Consider the following 25,999-nt stretch of genomic DNA (forward strand, 5'->3'; position numbering starts at 1 on the left):
CTCCTGGGTTGCTTTGCTGTATGTGTTGGGTCATTGTCCATCTGTATTATGAAACGCTGCCCAATCAATTTGACTGCATTAGCTGGATCTGAAAAGAGTGTATGTCTCCGTCTCATTTGGCTTTTGTCCTGTGTCACATCATCAACAAACAGTAGTGTCCCAGTGCCGCTGGCAGCCATGCACACCCAAGCCATCGCACTGCCCCTGCCCTGCTTCACAGATGATGTGGTATTATTTGGATCATGAGCTGTTCCACAGCTTCTCCATACTCTTCTCCTTTTTCTTGCCATCATTCTGGTAGAGGTTGATTTTGGTTTCATCTGTCGAAATATTTTTTTTCCAGAACTGTGCTGGGGTTTGGCTTTTTTTTTAGACGTTTTTATTTACTTATTTATTTTTTGAGCAAAGTCCAATCTAGCCTTTTTATTCTTGAGGCTTATGAGCGGTTTGCACTTTGCAGTGAACTCTCTGTATTTACTTTCATGCAGTCTTCTTGGATATTGATACGCATACCTCCTGGAGAGTGTTGTTCACTTGGTTGATGTTGTGAGGTGGTTTCTCTTCACTGTGGAAATGATACTGCGATCATCCACAATTGTTGTCTTCCATGGACGTCCATCTTTTTTTGCGTTGCTGAGTTCACCAGTGCTTTCTTTCCTTGGATGTACCAAACAGTAGATTTTGCCACTCCTGTTATTGTAGCAGATGTTTTTTTTTTTCTGTTTTCATAGCTTAAGGATAGCTTTGTTCACCTTCATGGAAAACTCCTTTAACCACATGTTGTCTTTTCACAGCAAAATCTTCTAAATGCAAGCACCACACCTCAAATCAACCCCAGGCCTTTTGTCTGCATTACTGATAATGACTTTGAGTTAATTGTCCAATTACTTTTGGTCCCCTTTCTCCAATTTGAATGTGGATACCCTCAAATGAAAGCTGAGAGACTACACATTCTGTCCATTATATAATTATAAATGGAAAGTGTTTGGATAAGCAGGTAAAAAAACAAAACTTGTGTCAATGTCCAAATATATATGGACCTAGCTGTAGTTGTTAGTGTGATACAGCCTACCTTTTCAGGTGAGGGGAGGGAAGAACATGTTGTTATCAGGAAGACAAGTTTAGAATAACATAAAACATATCTCGTCCACACCCAGTAATATGAATATAACAAGATGACTGCAGTATTAAACTATCCTGGTGCTCGGCTTATAGGCTGAAAATCAATACGTCATCATCTGATTCCCATGGACAAACAAACGGAGCTTGTTAGATTGTGTCAGGAAATTGTATGAAGAAATAATTTGTATTACCTCATACCACAGGGCAGCTGGAGGATGATATTTCTCCACTGCAAACAGAGCTCCATCTTTGAGGTTCTCACAAAAGGAGATGATGCAATGGCTGAAAAAAAAAAAATGTCTGCAAAATCACTTTAGGTGTATTGTGTCTCGCTTACAGTCAATTATCCCATTTTAGTCGGTTCCCTGAGAACCATAAAGGAGCTAATTCCTAAACCTGAGAGGACGCAGTAGGAACATTACAGTAAGTATACAGAAACAGGCATCAGATTATATCTCTGTTCAGCTGCTGAATAATCAGGTAATCACCCGTCACAAAAGGATGAAGGGTGGTCATGCTCAGCTAAACTTCTAAATACTTTCAATACGTTTGACGGCAGGGAAATAAATGGAAGCTCATCTTTAATCATCTGATGTGCTATAAAAAATATTATATTTGATCCATGGAGGAGTTAGGTGTTTATGTCAGCTGACTTGATAACCTCAGGAAGATCTGCAAGCACAGCAATGAAGCAGAAAAGTGCATAAAAGATTACGTTTCCCCTGTTGTGCCTCTATGGAAATGCGCTTCCTGGCCAGGAGGGTAGAGAAGGTGGTTAAACCACGGAGAAGGTGAAAAAGCATGAAAAAGTCACCACCTCTGTGAAATATGGCTGCCTACATACCGACTCTTGGGCTCCAAATGTCCCGTTAATGCTGCATACAGGTTACACGTCCCCACAAACTTGTGAAATATGATTATGCTTATTATTAATAATATTAATGATTAAATAATAATGAATACCATTATCATTAGTTGTATTATTTGCAGCATTTGTACCTTTCAAATTGTCTCCAGCAGCATTAGTAGTCATATTATTATTTTCACTCATTAGTAGAAGCAGTGATTATTTGAATAATGCTAGTTTTAGTAGTAATCGTATTAGTAAGCAATAGTAGTAATAAGTCAGATTAAGTAATAGTAATACCTTTTGCAGTATTTGTACCCTGCCAATTGTCTCTAGCAGTAATGCTAGTAGTATTGGTATTTTCATTGGTAGGATTAGTAGAAGCAGTGATAATTTACAGTAATGCTAGTTTTAGTAGTAACAGGATAGAATGGCGCTTTATTGTTATTGTATATGTACAATGAAATTAGTAGTATTACTTGCAGTATTTGTAGGTTGCCAGTTGTCTCCAGCAGTATTAGTATTATTCATATGATAAGCAACTGTATTTGATGTAGTGTTAGTTTTAGTAGTTTTAGCAGTAGTAGTGTTTCTACCTTGTGCAGCCTTCACCTGATAATGGTAAATTATTACGGACACGCCCTCTTTTGAAATATCAGCTGCACTGTTACACTGGCTGCGTGTCACTTGTTAAACCACCAGGTGGCGCTGTAGGACCAAAGAAACCAGTTTGAGTCCCGCATGTTTCATGCTGCCTTCACGTGATGCGTGTAATGTTGCTTCTTTATGGAAAATGTCAGTTTTAAAACTGGGGAAATGAGAATATTAAGCAACTTCTAAGTGATCGGGATGTCATATTCAGGGTGGAGAGCAAAATCAATCCGCTCCAAGCAGTCCACTTTTATTCTTCGGGTTAGATCTGTGTATTCACAACGCTAGATCCGGACCCGCTTTAATTCATTTAACAAACAAAAGTGACCAAAATGCTCTAAAATATGTTGGTGAAAAATCGGACTTTACCAGGTAACTTGAAAGGCAACGACAGTCCAGTTTCCACTTTGGCAAAACAAACGAGACTCTTAGAGGAGGAAAAAAAACCCAAACATCCCCCTAGTGGCAACTCCAGCGGCTTGGCGTTAGCAGCTCGGAGAGGAAGAGGCTGTTTGGATTAAGGGGGTTGGGCTGCCTGCTGGTAGGAAACCTGCCGCCAGACATCCAGTTTGTCTCCGGCGGTGCAGCGCAGCTTTCCCGCAGCATCAGCAGCAGCGACGCCGCAGAGCATCCTCCAGCCTCACCTGCTCCTCATCTGCGCTCCCTCCGCCTCTGTCCACACAAACAGTGCCGCAGCACGGAGGAACCGGGCGGACAAGGACGAGCAGCTGTAAGTATCAGCCTATTTTTTTTTACGCGTTATTCGTTCATTTTCTGATGGTTTTGTTGTGATAGAAAGAAGGTGCTGAAGACAGAATGCATATTTCCTTTCCCCCCCACCTTGTTTTTCGGTAGTTTTCACTCAGATACATGTTTCAGTGTAAACGAAAAAAATTCCCCTCCCTCCGATTTCCTGTTTTTACTCTAATCATTCACCAATCAATCATTCAGGCATTATTTGAGCACCTTTTTGTGCGTAAGCTGCCTCACAGCTACACTCCGCTTAATTCAACATTTTTATTCACCGTTTCATTAAAAATCGTCCCCATCAATCAACCAGCGTTTGCCAGCTTTCATTGACCTGAGAGGCTGTAAAGGTGCAAAACTTCCTCTTTTCAGAAGTAGGCTTCGGGGAAATAAAGGAATACTAAAGGCTGAAGATGGTGAAACTGGGGAGTAATCTGCAGGACAAAGGCGCCAAACCTGTGAGCGTGGAGGACGGCTTTCAGAATGTGCCCCTCATCACTCCACTGGATGTTGGCAGCCTCCAGAGCCAAGCACCTGACAAGGTGAGAGACTGCCCACCAGCTTCTGTGCATCTTCTTCCCAAATCTGCCTTCGCTGCCATTGCCTCAGTGCTTTTGACCTGTGCCATCCTCCCACACACAGACAAACACAGCAAAGGGAAAAAAAAAAGGTGATATGATGGCTCTGTTAAGCTGTGGGAGGCATTTTGCTGTTATTGTTTGAAATCACTTGCCCCCCCACCCTCTTGAGGGGAGGATCATTGCAGATCAATACAAAGTTGATGTGAGTGTTCACCTTTATCTGGTGAGGAAGTATTTCACTCCTGATGGAGGTGATCTCCTGTTATCCCAGGATTGCAGGACCTCATATTTGTAGTTCACAATGGGTCACTAAATGTCTCAAAATCACGTTGATTTATATTATGTCGATTTTTACTTTTATTTGCCATCCGTGTGTGTGTGTGTGTGTATTATGTTTTCTTTCTCCATTTATTCACACATTCATTCATCTTATCTGTCTCCCAGCCATGTCCTTTGTCTTCCAGCTGAGATTAGGAGACAGATTTGGTGCCAGACAGACTGTCATTTGTCATCTTGACATCCCATAGTAACTGCGCCGCCGCTCGTTAATCCAGTTACCATGGTGGCAGTGCAGCGCCGATTGGTGTATGTGCCGGGTTGGAAGAGAGAGCAGCACTGATTGCGCATTATAAGAATTAATGGAATTAGGCAGCAAGGCGAGCTCATTGTCACTTTTTGCACACATGAAAGCTTTATTGTGGATTGTTTGTTTCGCTGTTTGGATGTAAGGATGAACATTTTTCAGCTATATTAATCCATATTTCTCCTCTCACCAAGTGACCAATGACTTGTAGAAGTAAAAACAAATCAAATTAGATACATTTTGAGAAATAAATCCATAACTTTGGACTGTAACGCCATATTTTTGTATTTTATTGGAGTTGGTAAACCAACAGAGAGCTATCAGCTTCATGTGTAGCTGTAAGAAGCTTTATGGCATGATTAATCCCCCCTATTTAGTTGCTGTTTAGCCATTTTTAGTGAAAAGCCTCTAACAACCAAATGTACTTTATTCACATCACTGAATGACAGACACGAAGCAACTAACTGGTGGTAGAGTGGAGCATTTAGGAGCTGGATATTTCCCTCTGGAGAACATCTGAGCTCAGAGAGAGTCAATATTGGAGCTACACAGCCAGCAATGGCCAGAAATACGATGACAAATGAGTGAAAATGTTGCTGCATAACAGCTGACGATGTTAATAAGTGTCTGGCTTCCATAGCTGGAATATTCCCATTAAGGGAGATGTCATTTCTCCGGACGTTTATACTGTATGTGGCAAATTTAAGAGGCTTATGCTGTGTGTTTAAATTTGAAGTTTAGCTGTGCTTGTGTTCTTCATATCATGGTCACCCCGTTTTTTGAAAAATGCGTTAACAAAGGGTTTAAATTTTTGAGCGTACACACACAAAACTCCACCGTATGAAACGAGCTCCCGTTTGGCCTGCTGCGAGGCGAAACAGATAGCACAGCGTGAAACCCACAGCGCGGATTCTGCTGAGGGAAGCACAGTCGCTTTCCATTTCATTTACCTGTTAACTCAGGAGACCTGCCATTCACTGTGCTAACACACACACATGCGCACACACTTGCAATTTCATTCACGGTTGTGCTTGCGGGAATTCTGGCAGCGCATACTTACAACAAAGGCGGCGCGTGCGTGCACGTGTGCGTGAGTGACAGGTCGTCTCTGTCACCAGTTTGTGAAACGGCGTTCTTAGTAGAGCTGTCAGTCATTTTACTCTGATTAAATCAGTCCCAGCAGATTCACCAACACTGCTACGTACTGTAGATGAAGCTGCCTTTGCGCACACACACACACACACACACACACACACACACACACACACACACACACACACACACACACACACACACACTCATTGCTGTATTACTGTACTGTGTGACTACACAAATATGTCTTATATTGATTACCTGAAAAGGGAGACTGACAGAGAGAATAACCTGAGTTGAGTATAAGTCCCCATCCAGTGACTTATTGCTGTTGACATTTAAGAGGAAAAGAGGTCAAACAGGATGGCTTGCAGTTTTTTGTTTTTTTTAATGTAATTTTTTTTCTGTTTGGCTTTGTTTTTGAGTTTTTACATGCCTCAGGAGATGCATCCACAAAGATTGCATTTGCTTGCTGCTTTTGGATAAATCTGCTGACAGCTGATGCAGATTTTGCCGGCTTGCTCCCAGGACTGGGAAATTGTTAGTTCAGCCCCTCCGTGTGCTCATTTATTTTATGCTCATTTGTGCATTCGGACACTAAGCAAACAAAACAGTGGCAAGTTTTTTTTGTGTGTGTGTGTGTTGCTTTTAATCTATCACTATGCAAACGAAAGTGGATCCGTTTGTTAACAGTCAGGACAGTGTGGGAGTCGGAAAGGTCAATTTGCTGCTTAATCTTAGCATTTGTTTGGAGCTCTAAGTGTGAGAATTTTCCTCCTGGTAAGTGATGCATGAATGCAAGAGAGGCCAAGAAATAATGAAATATTTAATTAGACATCAGATTTTATGAAATCTCTAGAAAATTCATCTGTTTATATTTTAAGCTCTTATGCAACAACTTTATAATTCATTTGGAGTCCCTTTTCTTTGGAGTTCCTGATTTGAATAAAGCCACCAATCTTGCACATGAGACCCAAAGCAGTCAAACTGTGGGTCAGACTGATAACATTAAGCTGAATCTATGCTATTCAGCTCTGGAAAGCACAGAGGACCAGACAGCTTGTTTCTCGTTGTTATCACCAGTGTCGGGTGTAATAGATTACAAAGTAATCACATTGCTATTTTTTTCAGTACCACACGTTGATTAAATAACATTACGTTATTTCACTATTTGCACACAAATACATAAAATGTGCCCTTTTCTTCCTGCACACCTGCACTATAATAGGCTGTTTTCAGTTTAGCAGGGAGGAAGAAAATGGTGGAGCAGTGTTTGACTTTTGAGGAGTATAGGTCTGAGAATTACCTTCATTTTCATTGTATAAAAATACCAGAGCATGATGGTAAAATGTAAGCTGCACCCAGGAAAGAAACAGCGGCACTGTACTGCTAACACAGCGTTGGCTCTTTGCAAGCATTTGCACGGCATGCTAACACAAAGCTAGCAAAGAACCCAAAGTGACATTAAAGCTGAGGGTATGCAGAGTCTAGCCCAGCAGCCAGAGCCTGATCATAAACAACAACAGTGATGAGCAGTCTGACTTGTAGCCATGTAGCATCCATTTCTACCTTTTTTTGGACAGAGTCACTGTAGCAATCACTTAAAAGTCCCTTTAGGCTGATTTTCAATGTTGTGTCAATGACTTTGGTTTAAAAGTTAAACAATCAAAGACAGACCATGTGTATGTCCTCATTAGGATAGGGATTTGTACCAGCATGTCATGCTGTAATCGACAGTTTATATTGTTAACACACCAAGTGTGCTGCAAAAAAGCAACATAAAATTAAACATAAAACAAGAAAAGGAAGAAACCGAGATTCTGGGTTCATTTAATTCTCACGAGAAGGCAGCAGCATTGAGAATTTCATGGTTTTCTCCAAGAGTTGAAGCCGAAACACGGTTGCTTTCATGCATATTTCAGGATGTCAGTGGGGCAGTTTGAACTCTTGTTGGCAGAGCTGAGACCACATTTTAGGAGGGAGAAAATTTTTTTCAGAGAGCTGATTGACCCGGAGCAACGTCCAGCTATGAGTCTGTGGCAAAACTGTGTTATTTTACTATTTCCATGTCTCCAAGTCTGAGGCCATGGTCTTCAGCCGGAAAAGGCTAGAGTGCCGACTCTATGTCAGGTACGAGTTACTGCTCCAAGTGGACCCTAACGTAACTCAGAGTCTTGTTCACGATCAAGGGGAGCAGGAGATCTCGATTTAACAGTCGTTCTACGTTCTTACCTTCACCTATGGTCACGAGCTTTGGGTAGTGACTGAAAGAACGAGGTCGTAGATACAAGTGGTAGAAATGAGCTTTCTCCAAAGGGTGGCTGGCCTCGCCCTTAGAGACAGGGTGTGGAGTTCGGCCATCCAACACTCAGATTAGAGGCGCTACTGCGCCACATCAAAAGGAGCCAGTTGAGGTGGTTTGAGCATCTGACAAGGTGTTCCGGGCATGTCCCAGTCAGAGGAGGTACTGAGGCAGACCCAGGACACGCTGGAGAGATTATATCTCTTGGCTGGCCTGGGAGTGCCTTGGTCTTGGAGTTGCTGGAGGATGTGGCTAGGGAGAGGGAGGTCTGGGCTTCTCTGCTTAGGCTGCTGCCCATGCGAATAAGCAAAAGAAAATAGATGGATGGATGGATGAATATTCAATACTGGTGTCATGAGGTATGAATACACATGTTCCCAAATGCAGTGGTCTGATTGGTCAGATCTGTTTATTTTGATCTGAAAAATCTGAAAAATTGAGCTACAAATGCTGTAAATTTGTGCTGCAGATTTATGCAGTTGATGTGAATGACTTCATTAATAATAAAATATTCACAAAGATTTAAAAGCCTTAATCCACAGTAATGCAACAAGTAGTGTAAAGAATTACATTATTCAGGGAGTCATTAAGTAATGTAAAGTTTAAAAAATGACAGGAAGTGTAATACATTACCTTTTTTGAGTAAGGAACCTATACTGGTAATCATTTTGTTATTTGACGTTGATTGTGTCTGTAGGAAAACATTCCTTTGTCTAAATCAGAAACTGTAGACTCGTTGCGGCGACAGGCTTCATAATCTCACTGAATACTGGGTTGCTGTTTTTGCCACTTGCCCTATCCAGAAAGAGTTCACTGGTAATCAGCTTTTATCATTCTCTCAAAATCTGATCTGAGACCAGTTTTGTTCTCTTTGTCCTTTAAAGCCAAAGCGAGGTTTTAGTAGGCCATGTGACCCGACTAGTACCCCACATCAGCGGTGCGGTTGTGAGCGGCTTTACAAATACGAGTCCAGCTGTTTTCTCCCTGATCCCTGTCTGATGAGTATGTGACCTTGCCGGCTACAGGGTTACTCGGGGATATTTGCAGACTTTTGCAGGGGTGGGGTAACTTTATGACAGTAAAGTTCATACACTTACAGGCACACCAACGCATGGAAGGAAAATGCTGCTGAGGCATTAGAAAAGCATTAGATTTGATTTCATTTGGGCAGAGATGCATCACGGCCTCTGCTGCGCCACCAATATCTTGATTGGATTTCTGGTAGTTTGAAAGAAAATCAACAACAACAACCAGAGGAGGGTGGCAAGAGGTGGACTGCCTCTGAGAGAGACACGCAGATCGTTTCTGTTTATCATTCCTCTAAGAACAAAGCTAAGCTACCAAGACTTGCTTCAAAGGCAGTAAGAGACTTACAATCACTCTCGTCCTGTTTAACACACATCCTCATTCTTTTATTGTTCTCACTTCCCTCAGTTACTTCAGAGACGCTTTCAAGTCTTGTTCTTTCTTTTTGCGATTCTTTGTTCTTATCCTCATAAATTAAAGAGGAATTCCTGGTATTGAGAACCCTCCATCAGGCAGTCAAATCAGTAATGGATCAGCGGATGATTTCTTATGCGTTGTGACGGCTTTGGGCCTCCTAACCAGATGAACCATCGCTCATGTTAATTTGCCAAATCGCCACAGATTCTAAATATATTTTTTATACGTTTATCTGGCTGGATGTGCACAGAGGCTGTAGGCCAGATCAGATGAAACGCAAAGCCTACACAGTCTGTTTTTTGTTTAACAGTTTGAATAGCGAGCTTTAGCGGGGGATCATTTAGATATCTTTTTTTGTTTATGATTAGATTTAGATTCCATATAGAGTATTTCCCAAATGAAGAAATTAATCGTTTTGTCAATCATCTGTCATAACATGTTGGGAAACATGCATAAAAAAAGGTTAACAGTGAGTTTACCATCACTATAGAGCGAACAGCTGGTATTGCTTTGACTGAACACTAGTTAGTTGATGAATACCTTAAGGAGACCTAAGGACCATTAAATTCATGCAAAATAATAGACAGTGTCAGTTTATCTTCAGTATTTAAATGAATGAAATACATGTATGCATGTTCAGCCTTCAACAGTTTTGTGTTTATTTTATACTGTAGCAGCCATTCAGGGCTCATGCTTTCTTTCCACTGTGTAATCCAACAGTACTGCAGTGCTGCTGGTTGGTTGGAGTGTTGCACCTTTGGATTTAAAGCCCTGCTGGTTTATATTCTGTCTGTGTAGCCACAGATTGATTTCTACCTCAGATGCTGGGGAATGCAAATAGCTGCTCTTACTTTCCTGATAAGAGGACCAGCAGTATTCACTCTGACAGGCTAACAGAGACTTTCAGGATTGAGCCCCAGTAATTGTTGGGTCATGGTAATGGTGCAAAGCTTTTCTTTCATAGGTCGCCATGATTAAGATTTTTATTTTCATATGAACTAAACAGCTGTGGTGATAAAAGGGTGGATACGGTCCGCAATAATGCTCAGGTAGGCTGTGGTGTTAAAACCATGCTCAGTTGGTAGTAAGTTTGCCAAGAACATATCCCCCCATGCCATTACACCACGAGCCTGAATTAGGGCTGTTCGATATAACAATATATATCGGATGACGATATAAAAACGTCTATCGTTTCATTTTACGCTATCGTTTGTTTCGTGGTGTCGCAAAAATAAACAGTTTACGGCAATATTTTTTCATCCTTTTGATGGTCACTGTAGTGGCTATATTAATTTCTTCTTTCTCTCTTTCTCTTATATTTTATATAACCACACTACTGACGGGCAAGCGCCTGTTTTTATGCGTTGTGGTTAGCAACAACGACGGTAACAGCATCACGTGTCAGCTTGTTTATGTTCCACATAAACCTTTCACAATAAAGCTCAAGATCCTGTTGAGACTTTTCAAAATAAACTGAATCACGTGAAAGAGCAGATTATTTATGGATGAGAAGCAAAAAAAAAATAAACCTTAGACTCAAACGTTAGAACAGGCTTTTCCCCGCAGCACGCTGTGTAATAAATACTCACAAAGAAAACGGCGGTCGTTACAACTTATGTCTAAAAATGTATCGTTTCATGCATCTGTTAAAACACTCGACTCCAGCTACATGACGCGCAGCTGGAAACACTTCACGCAAGTCGAGCTGCCCGAGATTCACAGAATTTACAGAAAATGTTACATTTTTGTGATTTATATCGTTATCGGAACGATAGAATTCTTATATCGGGATATGAGATTTTGTTCATATCGCACAGCCTTAGCCTGAATTGTTTATAAAAAGCATGATCCATGCTCGTTACCCGCCAATTCAGATGACCCCACCATCGTCACAGCAGAAACTGTGACTCCTTAAACCAGGCAACATTTTTACATTCTTCTGTTTTTTAACTTTGATGAGGCTGTGTGAATTGTAGCCTCAGTTTTCTGTTTTAAGCTGACAGGAACAGCACCTGGTGTGATCTTGCCCTTCCGCTTCAGGGTTCAGTATGTCGTGCGTTCATAGACGTTCCTCTGCATATCTTGGTTGTAGGGTCACAATACCAGAAATTGAATAGTTAGTACCAGTAGTTGAATTAATGGACAGCCAATTCGATATCAAAACAAAATTTGTATCCCACATACTTAAAGATGAACTTCTTGAAGTTCTTTTAAAAACACTAACATGATGGCGGGTCATTTATTTAAAATCTTAACATTACATTTTGTTGACAAGACACTGACTGAAATATTAGAATATTTGCCATGTAACCTACTAATGTTAGAGTTACATCACGTTATTATAAGCATTTAATATCGCATCGCACAAAGCTGATTTCACAATGTTAGCTGTCAATCTAAATAGCAGCGTGCATTTCAGGATAACAAAAAAAAGATAACACTTTGGATACTTTTAATTTAAACTGAAACTCACTCACCTTCAATTCTCTGAACAGATCTGGATGTTCTGCTGCCTCTGTACCTCCAGTGCCAAATAAAAACAAATGCAGTCACATTTAAAGAATTTTACTCTTAAGTTCTGATGACATCTCTACATGGATGTAACAAGCGGTTATTTGAGTTTCTATTGGCTTTTTATTAACTTGAAGTAGTCTGGCTATTCTCTGTTGACCTTGGACATCAATAAGGCTTTTTCACCCAGAGAACTACTGCTCACTTTTTCTCTTTTAATGGATCGTTCTCCATAAACCTTCGAGATGGTCGTGTAGGAAAATCCCTAACAATCACAAATTTCTGAAAAACTCAGCCAAGCCTGTTAAGTACCAACAACCATGCTATGTTTACAGTCACTTAAATCACCTTTGTTCCCTATTAATTCCCTTAATTCAGTTAAAATTTCAGTAGGTTGTCTTAACCATGTCTGGAATTCTTATATACTTGAATTCCTGCCATTTGATTCGCTGAATACATTTTTGCATTAGCCAGGACTTGGACAGGTTTAAGTAATGAAGTGCATTGTAGTATGAAGTACTCAGATTAGATTTGCAGAGATCCCCGTATTTATGTGTTGAAGACCATTATTTAAAAAAAAATGTAAATAGATTTAAAGATAATATAGGCTGATCCAGCAGGTAAAAAACAAAAGTAACGTTATAACAGATTTACCTTATTTTAACTACCGTATTTCCCGGACTACAAAGCGCACCTGAATATTAGCCGCACAAGCTAAAATCAGGGGAAAATCCTGTTTTGTACATACATTAGCCGCACCTGACTAAAAGCCGCAGGTGTTTCAATGTTGACTTATCATATGTAAGAGAATATGCACAAAGCGAATTGTCAGGAAAGAGATGGCTGTTTGTACCCATAACTTGAAAAACAAGTTATGGGTACATATTTGCACATGTAGTACATAACAGTAACCTACAGCACACCAGAAAAATAGATTCGGACTACCTTTTAGGCTCAGGTGCAGTGACACGGCAAAAATGTCATAAATGGAAGAGATCCAAGGCAAAAACCACTGCTGACCAAAAAAGACTTCAGGACCTGGAAGTCTTGTTGCAAGTGATGAAACCATTAATTCCACTCTCTACCAGTAACTCCTGAAGGACAATGTCTGATCATCAGTTCGTGCCCTGATGCTAAAGTTCACTTGGGTTATGCAGCAGGACAGTCCACCTCTGAATGGTTCTTTGCTTGTTGAAAGATCTTCTGATAAGCATCTCTACAGCATTTTGCGGTGTTCCACTTTATAGCTGTCATATTTATTTCTTCAAATGGAAAAAAAAGAAAAAGTCAAGGCTTCACCAAAGCCACATTGGTTTATGTGCTGGGTAACTAAAATAGCTTTAGCAGCCTTTCATGAAAATCTGATATTTGCTGAGATATTTAATTTTGGCCACCTACCTGACTTTCACTGCTATCGCAAACACTTCACTGCAGGCTTTGCCAAAAAAGTGCACAATCATACTACTAACATAAAGAAATAAAAGGCTGCTCATGCACAATGATAATAATGCAAGCTGCAATTGCTTTTTTTTCAGTCTTCATATCACATCTGCATTATTTATACACATTTACATCCAGTGTTAGTAATAAGAGTTTTCTGTTCATAAATTTAAGGTTTCCCAGAGAGTATTTAGACCTGTCTGATCAGAGATGGTGCCACTTTGTTCAGGGGATATCTACGAGCTGGCTGACAGCTAACAGCTGTGTAAATGAGGCAATGTTGACTGATGGCCACTTCATTAGGTAATATGAAATAAAGGAGTGAGATTTAGAGAAGGGGAAAGAGTAATGAAGCAAAATAAAGCGCTGGTGTGTTTGAGCCTAGAGGCTGCGAGCATGTTATTGTGAAATGAGTTGGAGAATGGGAAAGTTGAGCCAAAATTGAGACATTAGTTACAACTATGGCAAGCCTGACGTCTGGTGTTACTGCGCGGAAAGCCTTGGGGCACCAGCGCCTCAGGGGTCCAATCAAATGCGCAGTATTCAGTACACCTACTGCGGCCTTCAACTGTTAGATAAGAGGTTTCTACAGCCAACTGACAGCTTTGTTATTCATATAGTGGAGCCAGTTTGTGTGCGCAGCAGTTTCTGGCTTTGTCTCAAAGTGACGGAGAGCCGCTCAGAGGCAGCACAATTAGCCTCAAGGACACTGAGACATTGTTCTTCTTTTTTTTCCTCTCCATCCAGCTCTCCTCTGCTCTGTCATTTGTACTCTATTCCCTGCCCTGTCTTCTGTGCATTAGTATACAGGAAACGCACAAAAACAGTAGGGACACTTTGTCTTTTTAGTAATTGCAGTGGTGAAGTGCACGCAACCTGGTAAAAAGCACCTCTTTTGTTGTTCATTTACACCAGGGCCACAAAAAGCACCACAGAGGAATCAAAACTAGCAAGAGGGGACTGTGCAAATATAGCCTCCAGACAATCTTAAGAACTGCTTATACATGTGCGTGCAGCCAGACACTACTGCAGAAGTGTGACTTGCAATGCAAACTGTTTTTTATGTTTGAGTGTGCGTGGGTTGATATCTTCATCAAGAGAAGCTCAGCTGTAATTCCTATGTTACTAAGGAAATCCCATCTGCTTTCTCCTCCCACATGTTTTGAACGTGGACCTCCTACAACACAACTGGAAGTCGGAAAGCAAACCAGAGCTTTGAAGACTCTGTGTTTGGACTACAGCTCCAAACCTGTTTGCTTGAGGAGTGCAAAATTGACACTACTGGGACAGTTTTTTGCTTCTTTTGTTTTGCTCTAGCTGCCAGCAGAAAATAGCAAGACAGCTTAGTAAGCGGTAACAGGTGTCTGATATGAGCTTTCCAAATCCAAGGTTTAATTCAGCGCCAAAATAAGAGAGCTAACATTGTTGCCTTAGAATATAATTATTGAAAAGTTGACTGATGTGCTGTAATCTCATACACTGTCTAATATCAGCTGACACTCTTGACCCCAACTGGTCACAGCAGATGGCCCCGCCCCTCCCTGAGCCTGGTTCTGCTGGAGGTTTCTTCCTGTTAAAAGGGAGTTTTTCCTTCCCACTATCACCAAAGTGCTTGCTCATAGGGAGTCATATCATTGTTGGGTTTTTCTCTGTATGTATTATTGTAGGATCTAGCTTACAATATAAAGCGCATTGAGGTGACTGTTGTGTTGGTGCTGAATAAATAAAATTGAACTGAATCGAATTTTCTAACCCTTAAACCTGCTGCTGGTTAGAAAGATGTGCCTTTGTCCAAACTTCCTATGACAATTATGCCTTTTACAGAGGAAACATAACTTGGGGTGAGGGGTGACTTCTTTGTCATATCTTTATACAGGAATAGGATTTGTTTGTAGAGGAAGCGCTAAGCACAATATTATAATGTTATTACCATAAGATTTGTTACTTTATGACCAAGAAAATGTCTCTGTCAAAATATCTTGGAAGAGCTTCTGAATTTTGTGTTTTACACTGACCAGCCACAACATTAAAACTACCTGTCTAATATTGAGTAGGTCTTCCTCATGCCTTTAAACAGCTCAGATCTGCTAAGACATGGGAACTGGATATTGGACAATAAATGGTCCTGGGTCCTTTACTTTGGGTGTGAGTTTTCCTTCTGGTGGAGGCTGCTGCTGCTGGAGAGTGACGTTGCCATGAGGGGAGTGCTTACATCCCATTTATGCTTCAGTGGGGAATCTATGCCGTAACGTAAAACATAACCTGCTCACACCTCCTGAGAAATAACTGCACAATGCATCAACGCAGCCCCCAACTACTGTGATTGGCCTGTTCAGCACAGTTGATTCCTCATGTGCATTTCTGACTACTCGCCACAGTTTTTGAATTTATCAGTGAGAGAATAACAATCATCAGCCCAGTATAAGGAATAAAAACCACAGCATCAATATAAGGACTCACAAATGTCTGTAGATTCCTGGAGGGAGATTGCTGAAACTATCAGAATGGATGTGAGGGACTGAACAAAAACGTGGAAAAAAAAATGAGGGACAAATATCTTTACCCCTAAAAGAAAAAGAAAACTGACCACAACAAACAGTAAGGACCCAGCATTTTATTTTTGTCTGTTGGCTGGCACCACGTATGAAGCATCAGGACATGACCACATGGTAATGAACATGTAACGAACCTGCGCAAGCATAGACAACGTCGACCACTTACAGAGGTTACATTGTAGACTCTACAAAGATTCCCAACAGAAGTCTGAATCAGGCTTCAGTCTGCAGCAATATTGAAGGGGGTGCTACGTGTCCTGTTAATATGCAGATGATTTTCAGGACCACAGACAGGTACAACACTGCATTGTAATTAGATGATCAATGATATTCACGCCATCTGTCAGCTGTTTGCTCATGCGGCCAAAGGACTGATGAACTTTTGCTATGTCAAGGCATCACCACTCCTCCTACAGCGTTGGTCGTATTTTAGTGAAGTGACATTAATTTAATAGCATTGATCCTCGACTTTTCAAGTCTCCTTGACTTCTTTAATTCTCAATAGTTTGTGCAACAAAACCAACCACTAGTAAGAAAACACAACTTTCTTTCTGCACGTTACATTAACCTTTGAATTCAGCTACAATGTTACTGAGCTTCTGGTTTCAATTGGTTTTTATTTTGAAGGCAGTGGGAAACAAACAGAATATTAGTAAATGAATGTTTCCTACTGGCTATTGCACATTTTTTCTGGACAAAATATTTCATAATGTACATTACAGTCTACTGAATGTGGATATGTTTTGATACAGATTGTTAACCAAGGATGATTCTGCACTTTGGCCCAGTTTTTATTAAGCCAACATGTTTCCTCCGTCACCTTTTTTTTGCACTTGACCTGAATGAACTGATTTTGTCAGGTGAAACCTCCTGCCATTTAATGCAGTTTGTAAGACCTTTGTGGCAACACGCTAAACGTAAATTAACCTTTCCCTTCCACGGTAATACCCATCAATCCTTCGCTGCCTTCAGCATCTTTGAGTATTTAACTGCTTTAATTTCGACTCTTCTTCTGCTTCCAGGTGGTGGTGAAAACTCGCACGGAGTACCAGACAGAGAAGAAGCGGCTGAAGGTGCCCAAAGTGGAGGAGTTCACCATCAGTTTTACTGATGGAGTGTCTGAGAGACTTAAGGTAAGAATTTACATAATAGAAACTCACAGTGTGCTTAATTATCTTCGGGGTCTGTGATGCAGAAATAACAATTCTAATAATGGGTGTCCGGTGGGTTCTTTATCATCGCAGCTATAATTGCATGAAGAATATTGATTCATCTAACATGTTCCCCTTTGGCCTACCCAAATGAAATCCATGTGACCAGTTTGAACTGCTCATTACATTTAGAAATGCAGCTGCAGTTGTAGTGTAAATACTCAGGAAGTAGACAAACAAATGAATGAATCTGGGTTATGATCAGCTCATGCAGACATGAGACTCCTGCTCTTTCTATAACAATCTTTCTCACTCACTGGCATGCAAACTCACAGTCTTCCCCGGTGACTGAAATAACAAGTTAGGTTCTATAAGCCAGAGTTTAAAAAGAAATTGTGTGTATCATGCAACAGGCTTCATACAGTACATTAACATGAAATTGATTTAGCCACAGTTGCATCCGTGCTATTCACAACACTCAGGATAGTCATTTATTTCTTGCTTGTATAGCTGTAACTCTGCCTAGCAACCACTACACAAACACACAAATGTTCCAGGACAATAAAGTTAGTCAGGTTAGCTGTCCTGGGGAAGTTTACAGTAGTAACACGATGCAATCCCTGTTCTGTCATTAATCTTTGCCAATACTAGTATTTGGTGAATTTGCGTTTATTATTATATTTGCAAAATACCACCATATGTCTTGGTCATATTATTTTATTTAGTTGTATTTATCTGCGACACCTTAATGGCCGGTCTGTGAAGATATTGTCGGACATTAAACTCCGTGGTCCATGGCGCAAAAAAGGTTGGGGACCGCTGCTTTAAAGTATTCGTATGTCATTTATTGTCTTTGCAGAGTAGGCACTTCTGGATTATTTTTGGAAAAGTGTCTCTTCCTGCAGGGCATTGCACCACCAAACCAAACTAAGGGATGTTTACAGACACTCTAATTGTGGAATAATTATAAACTTAGCACAAAAAGTAAGGACATTTGTGTTTGGTTGATTATTTTTTGTATCTTATACTGCTGGAAAGTCTCTTTATTCCGCTTAAATTGTGCCACATTTTTCAGGAAAATGTATTTGTGGGTTGAGCAGCAGAGTAGAGTGTGTGGGTTGTGCCCATGAAAGTCTTCTCTGCCGATGCCAGACAGCTTATTCTGCTACTGATTAGAGCAGGGCAATATGGCCAAAAATATTTATCACGATATATATTTGAAAATTTGCAATAATGATATAACTGACAATATAATTGACACTGGACAAAATATTTTACAACGCCACAACTTTATAAGTGAAAAAAAAACCCATCAATGTATTTTTACTTAAACAAGCAGCTGTTTTTTATGTGCATTAAAGCTATATAAAAATTTAACAGTGCAAATGCAAATTCCTTGCTGACAGTTTAACCAAAAGGCATTTCCTGTCATGGTGAATGGATTAAAGGACTCAGGTGCGAGACTCCTTGCAGAATAACAGTGGATTTATTTACAGTGAAAAAGGTGAGTTAATAGTTCAAGTCTATAATCCAAGAAGGGCAGTGCAGTGATTCGGCGATCTCTCCTCACGGTGACAGTGCAATAATAATCCACAACAACTCCTGGTGCCGGCTCCTCCTCCAATCCCTGAATCCTGGAGGCAGATGAGAAAAAACACACGCACAGTAACGAAAACGTTCTCTCCTTCACAAACCGAGTATGCTGATCACGACTACGCTACCCGGTTTAGTTCAACGTTCCAGCGTTGGTTGTGACTCAACCGCCCCGTTAAATAGGTCTGAGCTGGCAAGGTAATTCTGCACAGGTGCGATGATTCTAGCTCAGGACACTCCCCTCCGGTCAACTGCCGTTCCGTGCCACGGCTTCCGGAAGTACATGTTCCAGCAGAAAAACACATGCACAGGATGGAGAGGAGAACACGACACAGTACACACAAACACCACAACAAATTGGCAAGACGATCAGTGAGGACCGTCTAGCCATGACAGTACCCCCCCATTAACGGGAGCCTCCCGGCGACCGACCAAATTTGTCAGGGTGCCGGCGGCGGAATTCCTTCACCATAGCATCATCCAGAATCGCAGACCGCGGCACCCAAGCACGCTCTTCCGGACCATACCCCTCCCAATCCACCAAAAACTGGAAGCCCCTACCGCGACGCCTGGCATCCATAATCCGCGTGATGGCATAAGCAGGAGCGCCGGCAACAACCCGGACGGGCGGCGGGGGCCTGGAAGGCGGGCACAAAGGGCTGGTCCGGACCGGTTTCACCTGGGAAACATGAAACACATTATGAATCCTCATGTTGCGAGGAAGGGCCAAACGAACAGACACCGGATTCAACACAGCTTGGATCGAAAAGGGCCCAATAAAACGCGGGGCCAACTTCTTGGATTCAGTTCGTAAGGGAATATACCTGGAAGAGAGCCACACCTGCTGTCCAACACGATAGGCAGGGGCCGGAGTGCGGCGACGATCGGCCAACCTCTTATTCTGCGCCGTCGTCCTCAACAGAGCCGCCCTGGTGGCGCGCCACGCCCGCCTGCAGCGTCTCATATGATGCTGAACAGAGGGAACGGCCAGCTCACCTTCAGTGATGGCAAGTAATGGTGGCTGGTACCCCAGCGACGCTTCAAACGGAGACACACCAGTGGCCGCCGACGTGCTGGAATTGTGGGCGTACTCAATCCAAGCCAACTGGTCACTCCAGGTGGATTGGTTCGAGGAAACCACACAGCGTAACATGGTTTCCAACTCCTGATTCGCCCTCTCCGCCTGACCGTTCGTCTGAGGATGAAAACCTGAAGACAAACTCACACGGGCCCCTAGTCCTGAACAAAACGCCCTCCAGACCCGGGAAGTAAACTGGGGGCCCCGATCAGAAACAATGTCTTGCGGAATCCCATGTAACCGAAAAACATGCTCGGTAAGGAGCCGAGCCGTCTCTAAGGCAGTCGGGAGTTTGGGCAACGCCACAAAGTGCGCCGCCTTGGAAAAACGATCTACAACAGTTAGTATGGTCGTGTTACCTGATGACGACGGTAGACCAGTGACAAAATCCAAAGCAACATGCGACCAGGGGCGCTTGGGGACTGGCAGAGGGTGCAAGAGACCGGCCTGGGGGGCACTGGGGGTCTTATTGCGAGCGCAGGTAGGGCAGGCCGCAACGTAGTCCCGAACATCCCTGAGAAGAGAGGGCCACCAAAACAAACGTTGCAGGAAACTCACGGTGCGGTTCTTACCAGGGTGGCAGGAGAACTTTGCTGTATGGGCCCAGTGTATAACCTTGCCCCGGACCGTTGTGGGGACGAACAGTCGTCCGTCAGGGCCCGTCCCTGGGTCCGGCTCCTGTTGCTGGGCCTCTTTAACCATCCTCTCGATCTCCCACGTGATAGCTCCCACGATGCATGTGGCGGGCAGAATGGGTCTCTGCTTCTCTCCGTCATCCGTGTGTGGTGCAAATTGGCATGAGAGAGCATCGGGTTTCGTGTTGCGTGATCCTGGTCTGTAGGTTATAGTGATATTGAAACGTGTAAAGAACAGGGCCCACCTGGCTTGACGTGCGTTAAGACGCTTAGCTGCCTGGATATACGCCAAGTTCTTATGGTCCGTCCAAACCACAACGGGGTGTTCACTTCCCTCCAACCAGTGCCTCCATTCCTCCAGGGCCAGCTTGATGGCGAGGAGCTCCCGATCGCCCACGTCGTAATTCTGTTCCGCTTGGGTCAGCCGTCGAGAGAAGTAGGCACATGGATGCAGCTTGCCACCCACCCGCTGGGAGAGAACGGCCCCCACCCCCGAATCCGATGCGTCCACTTCCACCACAAATGGTCGGGTGAGGTCAGCCTGGATCAAAATGGGAGCAGAGGAAAACAGTTGTTTCAAACGAGCAAATGCCTGCTGCGCGGAACTAGACCATAGAAAGGGCAGTTTGGGAGAAGTGAGTTGTGTGAGGGGAGAAACCACCTGGCTAAAGTTCCTGATGAACCTCCTGTAAAAGTTGGCGAACCCAATAAACCTTTGCAGTTCTCGACGCGTCTTGGGTTCGGGCCACTCCACCACTGCCTTCACCTTAGCAGGATCGGCTCGTAGCCGACCCTCCTCCACAATAAACCCCAAAAACGGCACAGACTGAACATGAAACTGGCATTTCTCACCCTTGACGAAAAGTCGATTTTCCAGCAGACGCTGCAGCACCAGTCGCACCTGTTTCACATGTTCGGCTCGAGTCTTAGAGAAGATGAGAATGTCGTCTAAATAGACAAACACAAAATGATTAAGAAAGTCACGCAGCACATCATTAACCATTGCTTGGAAGACAGCGGGGGCGTTGGTGAGTCCGAATGGCATGACCAGATATTCGAAGTGCCCCAAATGGGTGTTAAACGCCGTCTTCCATTCATCCCCCTCACGAACACGAACCAGGTGGTATGCATTACGGAGATCGAGTTTGGAGAAGATAGTCGCCCCTTGGAGTAGTTCAAACGCTGAGACAAGAAGAGGGAGGGGATATCTGTTCTTTTTTTTCTTTTTTCTTTTTTTTTTTGGCCTGTCCCGTTTGGCTCTTTTGCCCTCAGAATTGTTGTCTAAAGGCAAAGAAAGATGCCCAACGGATTTACTTTACCAAACTGACCATCCCAGCCTTGCCGTAATGGTCCATTTGATTCACCTTTTATTGTTTATTTTATTTTCACTTACTGAATACGGGACAGACTTGACTGGGGGAAAGAAGGGGAGAAAGAAAGAGGGAAAGAGAAACAGCTGAGAAGAGGGATGGGGGAGAAGGGCAAAAGACAAAAACCAACAGAACGGGCAGAGAAAAAAAAAATGCATATATCAATCACCTGGGTCACCTGCTGAGAAAGAAAAAAGAAAGCAAGCAGAAGAGAACAAGAGTAATAGAATAAACAACATCACAATGATATATGGGAATATGACAGTAAATACTAAATGTTAAACATTATTGTGCAGCACATAAGATCAACAGAACACAGTGTGCTTTGAGGTAGGAGCCAAAAAGGGTGTAGTTTGTGGGTGTGATCACCCGTGTGTACACCTGTGAGCATGGACGCGCTTGTTTTTTGTTTTTTAAAAGGTTCCTTCATGTAATAATCTGCTAGAGGGTGTGGGGGGGCCACAGCCCCGTCCTCCAGGGCATGAAGCAGGTGTGGAGGAGATCAAAACTCCAGACATCCAGAGGCCCCCAGAACACAAGAGACCAAGGAAGACCAACAGAGGGGCAGCTGCGCCACTGTCCCGGAAAGAGCTGAGGAGAGTCCCAGATGAGGGCTCACTCAGCAGCCGCGGAGCAGAAGCCAGGGGGAGTTGCAGTGACGCGCCCGTGAGCTCCGCCGGCAGCCAGCCGTGCCTGAGTGACCGAGCCCCAGGCCGAGAGGCCGGGGGCACCCCACCTCCGAAGTGGCCCGAGCGAGCCCCAGGCTCCAGGCCCCGATAAGCGGCCGCCAAGGAGTGAGCCGGTGTGTACCTGGACGCCCATCCCCGGACACAAAGAACCACCAATGCACCGATGTCTGAGGGGGTCCGCCACTGGCAGGGGAAGTGGTGGTAGGGGGAGATAGGCCTCCAAACCTTGGAGGGCCTGAGATGTCCCCAGAGAGGTGGCGCCTGACACCCAACCTGACATATAGACACAGACATACAGGCACACACAGATACAAACATCCATTCCCACCCTCATGCTCTCATATGCACTTACTCCACACTCAACCAACGTGGAGACAGACATAAAGAGACACTGTACACACGATCACACTCCCCAAGCGTACTCTACAAACCGGGTCTAGGTGCCCCCGCCCCTGGAGGGGGGAACTGCACCCAGACCCAGGTGGTGTTTCCCTTTTCCCTGCGGTGGGGGGAGGCAGACCGCCCCGACTCCGTAGCAGCAGGAAGGCTCCACACTCCAGACCGCAGTCGGACGGCCAACTCCTCCTCCTAGCCCCCCTGCTCCAAGCAGGTCGCAGAGAATGGGGGTGAGAGAAGACTCCAAACCTCCCTCCACCCGCTCATTGTAGTGTTGATGCATGTGTGTTTTAAGGTGCATTTAAAACCCAGGAGGGCTTGGAGCTACCTGCCAGAGAGCAGCAGGTAAGCGCATGGTCCCTCCTGCTAGCCCTCAATGTCTATGTGTATTTAAAATTGAGAGGTGGGCAACGATGCCAGGGGTGGGGTGTACACCCTGATGGTACTTTGGACTCCGTGTATCGTGCCCACCCCCAAGATCCTATATGTATGTGTAATGAGAGTGTGAGTAATGTGAATGTCTAAGTTGTGGGATAAAATTGAGGCAGAGGCAGCCAGAAGGGGACAGAGGGGGGGGGTAGCCTCCTCTGCACCCTGGTGACATACCCCTACTCCAAGGCCCTGCATGTGTGGGTGGTTGTGGTGGAGCGGGAAGAGGGAGGCAGCTGGAGATGGGGAGGGAAGGAAGGGAGGGGCAAGTGACCCCTCCCTGGGGCCAGCTCCCCCGCTGACCCCAGTAGGCACCCCCACACTCCGCGACCCGCCAGGGAAAGGGGGCCCAGGCCCATCCAGACCGGGGCCCAGTGCAGCAGCGCCGCCCGGCCCCACAGAGCCCAGGACAGTCCACCCAACCCCACCACAGAGAAAACTGCACCCACCCCACCATCCACTCATCTTCCAGACTACATAAGACAATAAACACCCAGGCTGAGATCTTCCTCCACCTCTCCTGTATCTCCCCCTCCTGCAGAGGGAGCTCCTGAGGAGAGGAAAGCTCCTGCAAGATGTGACAATCTCCCCCACCAGTTGAAGAGCCCCCCAGGTGGCTCGATGCACCGGCGGCACCCTGCTCCAGGGGGATATCTGTTCTTGACGGTGATCTTGTTCAGGCCCCGAAAATCAATACAGGGGCGGAGAGACCTGTCCTTCTTCTGTACAAAGAAGAATCCAGCCCCCAGAGGGGACGTAGATGGGCGAATTAGGCCGGCAGCGAGAGAGTCTGTAATGTAGCGCTCCATCGTCTCCCGTTCAGGCTTTGAGATGCTGTAAAGCCGGCTGGTGGGTAATGGGGCGCCAGGGTGCAGATCTATCCCGCAATCATAAGGGCGATGAGGCGGGAGAGACACTGCTAGGTCTTTGCTGAATACTTGAGCCAGGTCATGGTACTCCGGAGGGACGGCTGAGAGATCGGGTGCCTTCACCTGAGCCGCCGGATTCAGGGGCACTACACTAGGCACCGCTGCACGTAAACAATGTTCATGGCACCACTCGCTCCAGCCTGTCACGCGTCCCTGAGCCCAGTCGATCTGCGGATTGTGCTGTTTAAGCCATGGGAACCCCAAGACCAATGGGGTGCCGGGGGCTTTAAACAGAAACAGGGAAACTCTCTCAACATGGTTACCAGAAAGAACTAAAGTCAGATCGACAGAGCGATGGGTTATTGCCGCTAACGGGCTGCCGTTAAGAGCTGAAACCTGAAGAGGCTCCTGGAGAGGAACCGCGGGGAAGCCCAACTGCCTAGCGAGCGATTCATCCAAAAAATTTTGTTCAGCTCCAGAGTCCACTAATGCACAGCACTGGTGAGTGTGAGATTGAAAAACCAACTTAGCAGAACAACTCAGATGGGGAGCAATGTTCATGGTCGCACCCGTCAGTACTCCCACAGCTACTGACGGGCCTGGTCGTTTCCCCGAGAGGGGCATGCGTCAGCAAAATGTCCCTTCTTTCCACATGCAAAACACTCACCCGTCTGGCGTTTCTTCCTCCAATCTGTGGAGCTCAACCGTGCTCCGCCTAACTGCATCGGCTGCTCCTCCTCTCCTGCTGACCGCGGGTCCGTCCCCTTCCACTCCTTCCACTCCAGGGCCGGTAATCCATCTTTGAAAAGATGACAGTATAGCCATCTCACTATGCTGATGTTATATCCTAGCCAAGTCTTAAATCCAGTGCTTCTGGTCGGGGCTTTATGTCACGTTTCTATAGGTGTCAGCATTTATAACAAAAACAGACTTACTTTCCATCCCAGAGAAGATTTGTCTTCATTTACATTTATCAATAATCTAATAATCCAGACGATTTATTGAAGTTGGTAACCACTAGACAAACTGCCTGGCTGTTTGCATTTTTTCCCCTTTAATCTATATATACCAGTGCACAGTCAGAAGGCAGAAAGCACACTATTTCATACAGTAATGACATGACATATGAAATCCTCAACAAAAATAACAATTGCCTTGTTGAAAGAAAAACAACCACATGCAAATTATTCCACTGAAAAGCAGCTCTTTGAAGGTGGAAGCTACCCGAGCTGACAGGTACAGGGGTTCGATTTACCCAGTAATGCTTTACAAGTATAGATATTATATTCACTGTCAATATAACTAGCTACAGCATAGCAGTCTACAGTGCCTACACAGTGTGGATTAAAATCTAATAGGACACATTTTCTGGCAAAGCGAGGACCTTTACTTGAATATTCAAGTACAAATAATTGATAATTCTTCATCTTCGGTTTTATTGGCATTTTAATCTAAGCAAGGGAGCTGTGTGCATCTTCCAACACCACCCTTCTTTGCCACAGGGTAGAACAGGTGACTTGAGCAGCACGAGTGTGGATCACAGCGCTCCAAAATCATCCACGGGCGCTGTCTGCTCTGTTTCGCTGTCGTTAGGGGAGACCAGAGAGATCTCACGTTGTCATGGCAGCAAAGAAAACCTCCCTCCATGGCAACCCTGACAGGGAGCAAGAGAGGAGGAAAAAGTGCACGAGCAGAGGTGTGTGCATGTTTAGGTGTAGGTGAGGGTGTGTAAATGAGGTGTAATACTGGTCTGAGATGTCCTTCGAAGCAGGAGAGAAGAGAATCGGATCCTGGAAAACATGAGATGTGCTGTGTGTTCGGACTGTACTGAAGCTGTGAAGTTTGAGCAGAAAAATGTGTCTTTAGATTATCCCATAGCACATGGGGTGAGCTCGGTGCCTTGGTAGAACATCAG

At 44.1% G+C, this 25,999-nt stretch overlaps 1 protein-coding gene across 2 annotated transcripts in view; it reads left to right on the top strand.

The window, feature by feature from the left end:
- Positions 1-3,107: 3,107 nt before the first annotated feature.
- Positions 3,108-25,999, top strand: part of nsg2 (neuronal vesicle trafficking associated 2) — a 51,575-nt gene continuing 28,683 nt past the window's right edge. Inside the window, exons 1-3 of one of the 2 annotated variants that reach the window (XM_080867777.1) lie at positions 3,108-3,350; positions 3,740-3,909; positions 16,897-17,007. In XM_080867777.1, the coding sequence (XP_080723903.1) occupies positions 3,781-3,909; positions 16,897-17,007 (240 nt within the window). In that variant the 5' untranslated portion in view covers positions 3,108-3,350; positions 3,740-3,780. The remainder of the gene's footprint in view (positions 3,351-3,739; positions 3,910-16,896; positions 17,008-25,999) is intronic. The other variant, XM_080867778.1, reaches the window with a different exon arrangement.

Source organism: Rhamphochromis sp. 'chilingali', assembly GCF_963969265.1.
Source record: "Rhamphochromis sp. 'chilingali' genome assembly, chromosome: 19".
NCBI classification, from domain to species: Eukaryota; Metazoa; Chordata; class Actinopteri; order Cichliformes; family Cichlidae; genus Rhamphochromis; species Rhamphochromis sp. 'chilingali'.